Source organism: Plectropomus leopardus, chromosome 1 (assembly GCF_008729295.1).
Source record: "Plectropomus leopardus isolate mb chromosome 1, YSFRI_Pleo_2.0, whole genome shotgun sequence".
Lineage (NCBI taxonomy): Eukaryota > Metazoa > Chordata > Actinopteri > Perciformes > Serranidae > Plectropomus > Plectropomus leopardus.
The window spans coordinates 24,918,677-24,928,637 of record NC_056463.1 but is presented as its reverse complement, the minus strand read 5'-3'; the positions used below and the strand labels follow the sequence as shown (position 1 = coordinate 24,928,637).

The 9,961-nt window shown below is 39.3% G+C and overlaps 1 protein-coding gene across 1 annotated transcript; it reads left to right on the top strand.

The window, feature by feature from the left end:
• The first annotated feature begins 51 nt into the window (after window positions 1–51).
• On the top strand, window positions 52–7,517 carry si:dkey-127k13.1 (PWWP domain-containing DNA repair factor 3A). The gene is made up of 14 exons (XM_042486729.1): window positions 52–227; window positions 1,368–1,491; window positions 2,169–2,491; window positions 2,611–2,878; window positions 3,144–3,287; window positions 3,390–3,460; window positions 3,912–3,988; window positions 4,188–4,248; window positions 4,329–4,404; window positions 4,510–4,560; window positions 4,682–4,923; window positions 6,612–6,833; window positions 6,964–7,052; window positions 7,145–7,517. Exons 2-14 carry the CDS (start codon window positions 1,485–1,487, stop codon window positions 7,236–7,238), a joined length of 1,725 nt encoding a protein of 574 aa, XP_042342663.1. The 5' UTR covers window positions 52–227; window positions 1,368–1,484; the 3' UTR covers window positions 7,239–7,517.
• Window positions 7,518–9,961: the final 2,444 nt, after the last annotated feature.

The following is a 9,961-nucleotide window of genomic DNA, read 5'->3' as shown; positions in this document are numbered from 1 at the left end:
CACCAAATAAAAGCTGGTAGTTTGTTGTATGTGCTGTTTATAATAGATCCGTGGTGCTGTTTCGCAGGGTGTGTGCGACATGTTGCTTTAACTATATTAAATATTTGATCAGTTTCGAAGTTTTGGAGCATCTGTTCAGTCCGCGAGAAGCAGCGTATGTGTGCAAGTTTTTACTGATGCTGGTAGCCATCTAGTGAAACAAACAGCAGAATTTGATAATACATAAGGTGAGTGGCTCATTTCGTTTTGCCCTGACGAAAATGTGTCAATCACTATGCGGTTTCAGCTGAGTTTGAAGAAGTGCATGCAGCAGATAATGCATTAACTGTTTGATATAATTCATAAAGATAGCTTCCCGAAGCTATAGCCTATGGCGATTAATAGTTTCAACTGCAACATAACTTAATACGAGCCGTTTTTTTTTTCGTATAACATGCGTCAGTAATAGACAACAGTCGGCGTTGGAATTGCTCGGGATTTTTGTCGGTGCGTTTGTTTACAAATTTAGCATGTTAGCTAAACTGCATAAACGTTTCATAGAAGTTCCAGCTTGATTGCGCTAGCAACCAGTCTCCTTTGTCTGGTCTCTTAACGTGTCAACTCGTGTATTGGTGAAACATCCAGACTTGATTATTTGTTGTTTTTGCACGGTGTTTGCACATGTTAGCGAAAGGCAGAGTTGTAGTTTTTGGGCACGTTATTTTTTCTTTTTTAAACTCCCTAACAACGTACCTTAACGGTACTGACTCTGTGCACTAACGTTAGCTCGTCTGCAGCGGTCAGTTGCAAAGTGTTTTGATCCCGTTTTGTAGCGACATGCTTTTCTGTTTTCGCTAATTCCCTGGCATATGTAACTTTAAGCAGAGTGAAGATGGTACCTTTGGCCTAACATGGCCTAAATTTGAAGCGGAAGTATGTCCTACTCAGAGTGTCCAAATGTTGCAGGTCGGTTAAACAATAAAAATGTATCTACCATACATCATAACCTGCTGTCAGAGATGGATGAAGAGCCCTAAAAGATAATACTTGTATAAGTACATGTATCATAATCATAACAACAACAACAACAATAACAATAATATCTTACCAGAAAATTACTTTGGTATAAGTTTAAGTACACGATGATATGCAGTATTTAACGTGTAAGCAATGTGCAGATGCATACATGTACAACAGTAATTTGTCTACTGCATGCTTTTAAAATGCTTTTGCTTTGTTTTGTGGGGTTTTAGTCTGTCACTTGTCACTTTGACAACATGTGGTTTCTATAATGTCTGACTTTTTTTAAAAGTTGAATTAAAAAATAAGGGTTGTGTAAACAATTTTCCCTCATCCTTTTCTCTCTCTCTTCCTCATCTGTCGCTCAGCTGTCAGCCCTGGCGCCCACCAGGTGAAGGAAATCAGCCCTGGTAAATGTCACACCTTCGCAATTCAGTAGACACCGGATCCAATGTAAGGGAAGGGTCACACTAAATCATACAACAATGAAAGGTAACCCATTATAAATCACCCCCCCCCCCACCACCATCGTGGACACAGGATGAGACAGGCTGGTCTGTCTTGCTCCCTTTCTCTCTCTTTCTATTTCTTTTTCTCTCAGACTCCAAAATCCAATCAAATGGTAAAAGTAAACAGTGCTGATTGAATATAAATCAAGATAATGTTAGTGTGTTGCCTATTTCTTGCCTAAAATGTTTTTAGAAACATGTTTTAATGCCCCACTTACTATTTCCTACACAATGAAAAAAAGAAGCTGAAAAATCTGAGATCAAACGGTCAAACGTAGCAGCACTGATCAAAGATCAAGCTTCTGTTACGGAGTTGCCTATACGTCTTACCTCAAATGTTTCAAAAACATGTTTTAGCTGTTTAGCTGTAATATGAGACTGTTTTTAACAGCCAGGTGCCATTACGTCACACAAACAAGAGCACATTACTGGAACAGCACAGTGCATTCTGGTAGTTGTAGGTTGTTTTTTTTTTTTTTTTTTAACGTCTTAAAAGCAAATGCCACAGCCCATTCTCTCTGTTTTCTCAGGTCATGTAGCACCAATTTAAAAAGTATTTGCATCTTTACTGCATAGACAGTCTAGTTTTATGTGAGGACCCTCTTTATATCACTTAAATACTTCTTTAAGAGTCAGCGTAATCTTGAAATTATATTTCAGGTGGAACACGAAAACGCAGAAAAAGGGAACCTCAAAAGACACTAACAAAGAAAACCACCTCGGACACTGTCTCATTTCAAGCCACAGAGGAATCAAATCCTGTACCAGGCAGTGTTGTCACCGACGTCTGCCAGTCCACGGGAAGTTCCTCACCAAGCACTCCAAAACGAGGCAGGGGACGAAGGAGACAGACACAAGAAGCCCTCCTCACCTCCACACCAGTCCGCAGCTCCTCCACTGACATCCTGTCCAACAACTCAAAGTCTCCTCCTGGAGCAGAACAAGTGGAGCCAGAACACACTAAACTCATCACAAAGTTAAAGGTGTTGGATCATATTTTCACTGATCGTGTTTCTGCATTTTTAGCCCACAGATTTTTCTCATTACACAGGAAATAGCAGTGACATTCTTCAACTCCTTTTTGACATCTGTTCTGTTGTAGACATCAGAGGGAGATTCACCACGCTGCAAATCAAAGTCTCAGAGCAGACGAAGGAGGGCTCACGCTTCCCAGCCCAGACCAGTTAGAAAAAGGGCGAGGAAGGAGCAAACACAGGCCTGCAGTAAAACCAATGGATCTCCAGCCAAGTGCCGGCGAGGCAGGACGCGGAAATTGGAGACGCGAAATTTACAGAGGGAAAGCACGACTCAGTCATCAGAACGCTCGAGACCAAGATTCGAACTGGAGAAGCCTGACACAGCAGAGCAAGGTAAGCAGAGCAAGGTCTTCTACATGTCATGCAGAGTCACCATAATGCTTTTAAGAAATTTGAGACATTGTGTATTTTCTGCATAGATGCAGTTTTTGTAGAATCAGTTTTTTAATCGTGTTGTTCTCTGTGTGGAGTTGTATTTGCAAGGGTAGCTACTTCAGCTTGTAGCTTTTTTTAAAAAGTCAGGTGAGCATGTTTATCTGCTCTAATTCTGTGTTATTGCTGCCCCCCCCCATGCCCCCCCCCCCCACCCACCCAAAAGACGAGTCTTTGCTGTCTTCAGATCTATCGATAGAGCTGAGCATCCCTGAGGAACAGCTGCCATCTTTGTCCTTCCCAGAAGATGAGGAAAGTGATGAGGAAGAGGAAGAGGAGCTACCAAGCTTCTTGGTGGAGTTGGACAAAAGTGAGAGATTGCAGTAACTGAATGCTTACAGACAAAGATTAGATACGAACTGGGTTGTGTGCACATAGTACACACTTCAACTGGATTGTTTTTGTCTTTCAGAGCCCCTGTCCATCACAGAGGGGGTCTTTGTCTGGTATAAATTCAGAAACTATCCCTTCTGGCCTGGATTGGTAAGTTCAAAAGCCTGTGAGGATGGTTAATTTCCTGTAAGCACATTTTTACATTTTTTAGAAGGAACAACACATTTGTCTCATAACCAGAAAAGCAATTCCTCACATGTGAGAAGCTTGAACTTGTAAATCTTCTGCACTTTTGCTCAGTCAGTGTCATTAACAGTTATTATGGAAATTGTTTATCAGTTTTCTGTCATGCAACCAAATGGATTAGTTAACATGTAATTTTAGCACAAATAAACACTGTGCTTGTTATAGCTATGCAGTTAAACTGTAGCGTCACCTTCATATGAGAGGTAGATGATGTTTGCTGGGGAAATTAAATTAAAGTCCATTACGGCCTTGAAATATTGGTGAACTCAAATATGACCTGTAGTGGTGATATTTAAAGGTCAAGTAGGTAAGTAAACACTGAAAACCTTAAAATCTGTGGTGTTTTTTTCTGCAGGTAAAAAGTGTGAATCGTAAACAGAAAAAAGCCAGCATCATGCTCATTGATGGCCCAATGATTCACAAAAAGAAAGGGTAGGAAGTCAAATTTGTCACTGCTTTGTTGGTAAAATGCCTCTGTCCCTTTTAATGTAAACGACTGTACAGTCTGATGTCATTAAACTTGGCTGCAAAAATCGAGATGTTGAAACAAAAAAAAATAATGATTCAAATGCTTAAATACTATCAAATGATCAAGCGTTTGGTTTTGAGTTGTATGCTTGTGTTCTTGAAGGTTTACTGTGGCCCTGAAAACCCTGAAGCCTTTTGACTGTGAAGAAGCTAATGAGCTGGTGGTAAGAATTGCTTATAAATAAACACTACATTAAAAAAGTGTGGCAGAGTATCTTTATCTCTCATACTGATGTTGTCACAGCGTAAAGCCAAAGAACAATATGATGCTGCTATTGAGTGGTCCTTGGAGCTCATAACAGACTACAGAATACGCATTGGTAAGTAATGTCCATTTAATGCAGACAGAAACAGATAAAAGCCAGTGATGCAAAAATTAAATCTACAGTAGGCCTTCTCATTTTTTTTTTTTTTTGTCTTTGCAGCATGTGGCTCATTTTCTGGCTCCTTTCTTGAGTACTTTGCTCATGACATGAGTAAGTTTCGTTGTGTGACATTCATTAACATGGCACCTCTGAATATCAGGCCACTGCAGAGTGAAAACCTGCAGCCGTACTTGGTCTTGACGATGCTCTTCACTCTCTGTAACTCCTCCAGGCTACCCAGTGAGGAGGAAGTACCCGCAGGCAGCCTCGGAAAGACTAACCATCGCCAGTGATTTGATGATGGAGGCGCCATGTGATGATTATAAGGAGGACAGCTTTAATGATCAGCACGAGGAGGTCAGCAGGAGTTCAAAAAGGCTGCTGCCAGACCGGAGTCATGCCGCCCACAACCGTGCTAATGAGAAGCTCGTACATTTCATAGTGAAGCAGCGCATGGTGGAAGGACGCCTTCTGGTATGTTTTAACTGGAGTTTTTGTGTTGCTGTAATGCTGTTGTAGTTCTTGCAAACACTTTGTCAATATCAGTAGATTATATGTATATGTGTTTATATGTAAAGACATATGTGCAGGTGCATCCCTCCGTCGGTGCCATGTAATTTGACAAAATAAGCAATTTCTGCATGTTTAACTATCAGCAATGATTGGACGGTTATTCGTTGGAATAAAATTCCTCCATGTCCAAACAGATGTTTTCCATGTACCTGACACTGGACATGGGATTTGCCTGCTCACTTTAAACAGCACTTAGACTAATTAATTACTGCAACATTATAGGGCCAGTTCAGCTTTTTCATTAATTGAGAATATTAATGAAAGAAATAATTTTGTCTGAAGTTTCTACATGTCTGTTATTTTGTTTTGTATTGGACATTTGAGTCTCTGTTAAAGTGCAAATGAAAGATCCACTGTGAGATTTTAGTGTCATGAAACAATCAATTTATTTGTCACGTGGAATCCTGTGAATACAATTTCAGTGAAATGTTATCTGTCAGCCCCATCAGCTGTGCATTTAAAAAAGCGTGATAATAATATGTCTGTAAGGGGAGGGCCTACTAGATGTAAGAAGAACAAGAACATTTCCAGGCATCTCTCCTCCAGCTCCACTAAGTTTGTGCTTAATTTCTGCTGGTACGTCTTGTGTTGATGGTTCTTTTGTTGCGGTGGTGGCATGTGGCTGCAAGTCAAGTCTTACCAGGATGAGGAAACACTCTCCTGCCAACTTTTAGCTAGCTTACCAGGTCGAAGTTTTCAAATGTAAACATTGAGGAAAAGTAGAGTGGGCACAGGTCAAACCAGCATCCTGCTAGCCGTTGTAGAGGTGCTGGAAAAACAAACTGGACCATCCTCATGCGAAATTAGTTTCCAAAAGGAAAAGGAACTGTTGTGTATGGTTGTTGTGTAGGGAACTGTGATTTCCTTTGATTCACTGATATTTGGCTAAATCCTGGGCAGCACCATCTAGCCAGGTGACTCTTTTTCCATATTCTGATCTGACAGCAGAGGACAAGAGAAGGAAAGAGGGGGCAAGGATTAGGACAGCCTTCAAAATTGGCTTCGTAACCAGTCGGCCGGGGGACCACAAGACTGCCATGGTTGACTCGTGCACTTAGCTCCTTGAACACATCCAGTTAGCCCTTGGACTTGGATCCCAGCATCATAAAACTCGGCTGGGGGTTTACAAAGCCAATTTTTGACAGCTGTCTTCATCCTTGTACACATTTCCCAGGCTTTTGTGGAAGTTTATAAGGGCTCAGTCTGCAACAAGAAGTTCTATGACAGCTCTTTGCTTCTGATGAACCTCAAGAGCAGTGGCCATGTTGAACTTTGCTGCGGGGCTATAAGTCCTGTAAACAAATGTTTTCACATTAATCTGAGGAAGAACCATACAGAAATATGTGTACCAAATTTGAACAAGTTAGAAAAAAGTCTCTGCTTGCAATTGAGCTGGCGGCAAAGCTGTCTCAACTCCCCCTCGTATAATCCCATGTGACAAAAAATGATCGATTGATTGAGGGTAGAAGCTCTGCAGCAGCAGAGAGAAATAAAAAAAGGAAATATGGCTCATCCTTTTAATAGATATTGTATATAACTCTACAATAGAGCCTGCAAGAACCACGCTTCTGGTATCACTCTCTTTACAGGCTGTAATCCGTGGCCAGCAGCAGTCACGATGGCTTTGCTCCTTTCTGAGTGCGCGCCCGAGGCGGGTGGTGAACATATACCTGGAAGATGACCAGCAGCTGGACCAGGTCTACTGGTACCTGAATGAGCTCTATGCAACGGCTATAGCCACCACCCCCTGCCTGGCTGAGATGAAATCCATAGAGCGAGTCCCCTTCGTCCTGGATGTGCTTCTTCCTGAGGTTAGCGTAAGATTTCGTCAGGGTTTGTTTTTTTATTAGTCTTTCAATCATAGCATATGGTAAGTTCTCTAATATGTAGTTCACAGTTTATGATGTGCAGGTGTTGTAAGACATTTATCCTCCTGTGCAGGCCATCATCTATGCCATAGCTGGAGTGGACAATGTCTCGGTAAAAAAGGCAGAAGAGAAGTACCTAAAGGGACGATGTATAAGTCACAGGTAAGAGTTTGATGAGTAAAAACATTACACTTTTTTACACTAAATACCAAATGTGGTTGGTGACTGTTTTTCTCATCTCTCTTTAATTTCAGGGAAAGACAAGAGTTTGATCTCATGATTGAGCGGCAGATGAGGAAAAAGTCTCAGTGTCAGAACCTTGTGATCGTCTCTGACCCCATCAGTTAGAAGATTTGAGTATTGTAAAACAGGAGATTATTTTTGTATTTTTTTTTTTGTTTACAAAAGATGTAGCAGTATTTGCATGGCTCACAATCACTGATAAACCGTGTCAAATCAATCTACCAACTGTGCTTTGCATTTTAAGATACAAACTTGTACATACTGAATTTTAAGCGTCTAAGCTGTTCAAACGGGGAGCTTATAAGCAACTGGTTCATAATGCCTACAGTAATAATAACAAGTCTTCATTTTTTTATATTAAAGACTTATGTCTGCATATGCTTATCTGCTTGTGTTGCAACATTATTTTTCTAAGAAACCATTTTGTTTGTTTTGTTTGCAGTAAATGCTCTTACACACTAAATGATGGATTTACCAAAAAAAATACTTTTTTAACACAAATCGTCTTCACACCAGTGTTGGGAAAGTTACTTTTGATAAGTAATAGGCTAAAGATTATTAGTTACCCAGTTAAAAATTTAATAAGTAATCTAACTATTTTAATTACTTTATCAGAGTAATGTCATTCATTACATTTGATTACTTTTCTTTTGTAAGTGATTGTGGTGACATTAACTCTACAGCAGATGTGTCCTTGGTTCTTGCATTGAGCATTTCAGTGAAAATGAGCAATAAAGCTGAAAAAAAGGTCCAGAAAGAGGCCCTGCCAAAAGAAGACATTCCTGCGTGGAGAAAAGATACAAAACAACTGAATGAATGTCTTATTCAAAATATAAAATCTTCAGCGAAAATGATGTATTGGAATGTTACTCCTTTATAATCACCAACATTTTGATAAGTAGTCAGTCAGTCAGTTTAATAACATACTGTGTTTTCTTTTAGCTGTTTACAATTACATTTATTCTGTAATTTATATGTAACTAGTTACTCCCCAATACTGATCACAACACAATCCCCCTGTTGATACATGACCTTTACAGCACAACTAGGAGAGCACAGGTCAAAAATTATCTTCTGAAGGTGCCTAGTGTCGTTTTAAATGGAATTAGCTATTTTTATGAAACATTTTTCATTCTCACCATACACTGCAGTCTATTTGGGACATGACCAATTAAAACATTATTGTACTGAAAGGAGGGGAGAAGAAATCTTGTGCTGTTAATCACTGTATACATCAGCATATCTGGGGTTTTTTCAGTCATTATCTTAGAATATTGACCTATACACATTATTTGGTATTTTTTAGACTCAGTTTTTTTCTCACTTATTGAAGTGGATATTATTTTTGGCATTTTTGTAACAGCTTTGGTCAGCTGTAAATTTAAGAACTTTTGATGATTTTTATTTATTTATTTTATCTTTAGTATCAAAACACCATAAGCACCTTTTTATCCAATATCAACAAGATGAAGTGCCTGCCGCAGTTCTGTCATCCTGCTGCTGTTTGCAGTACAAGTTTTATCTGCTGTACTACCAGACCACAGTGCAGCGTCTCCCCAGCTGTGAGATAGCTGAACACAACACCATCACAAATGAACACAAACTTTAACTGCTCTCGTTTACGTCTGCACTACACGCTCCACAGGCTGCATTAGAATTTGTCATTGTTAAATATGTGTGTGTGTGCATATGTGTGTGCGTGTGTGTGTGTGTGTGTGTGTGTGTGTGCGCGTTTTTTCACCATTGTGGTTATAATTCAACACTGAGCCCGAAAGAGCAGTTGCTGATGTTGCACAACTTCCTTTTCTCCAACATGATCTCATTATTATTGTCATACAGCGCAGCATGAGTGTGACACTTGCACAAATGCTATGAAAACACATTACCATCAACCTTGATTTACTGCCTTCTCTAATATTCTTTTTTTTTTAAATTTATTAATGACGCCTGGTACTACTGTCATCGCCAGCCTTGACAGCTATTGGCAGCTCCATTGTTTTTCCCTTGATGTCCATATATATATATACAAATGGACACAAACTTTAACTGCGCCCGTTTATTATATAGATTATATTAATATATATATATATGCACACACACAGTATATGTATATGTTTTATATTTATAGGCATGCTCGCTAGCTCTTTCTAGTCTTTATTTTTTACCTATTTACCTTTAAAACATGTTTTTAATTTCTCTTTCTAAAATCTTCAGCCTAATACTGTCACATATGATTGTTCATGACAAAAAACATTAGCATGACTCTAATCGCACTTTGGGACCGAAGAAATATGCGCTTTTTAAGCACCAAAAAAACCCAAACACACATTGAATATTAACATATTGCTGTTATCAAAAGAGCAGAGAAAACAGAGAGCTACAAAAAGGCAAGAGGTTTTGCTTTTTTTTCCATTTTTTTTTCATTAGTAGGGTTGTTGGATACATGAGACTCGCATGTATGCACAGCAACAATGCAAAAAAATGTTTGACCTATAAAATGTGAAGAGAGGATAGTTATACACAAATCCCTTATGAGCAAGTCTATCAAAAAACAACTTTCATGAGGGAAAAAGGTAATGCCTGCACACTTACTCCATATCGCACAAGTTTATTGAAGACAATGTTTCGATTCTGCCTGGATCTTAGTCATTTCCAATATAATATAAAATGTGACCCATATGGACTTCTTTTCTACGATTTTCTTTTGGTATATAGGCTGTTTTGTTTTGTTTTTTCAGATCTTGGTTGTAACCCACTGATGTTGTGTATCCTTAAGCCCAGTGACATAGACAGAGACATTAAATGTGATTTTGGGTCATAAACATAAA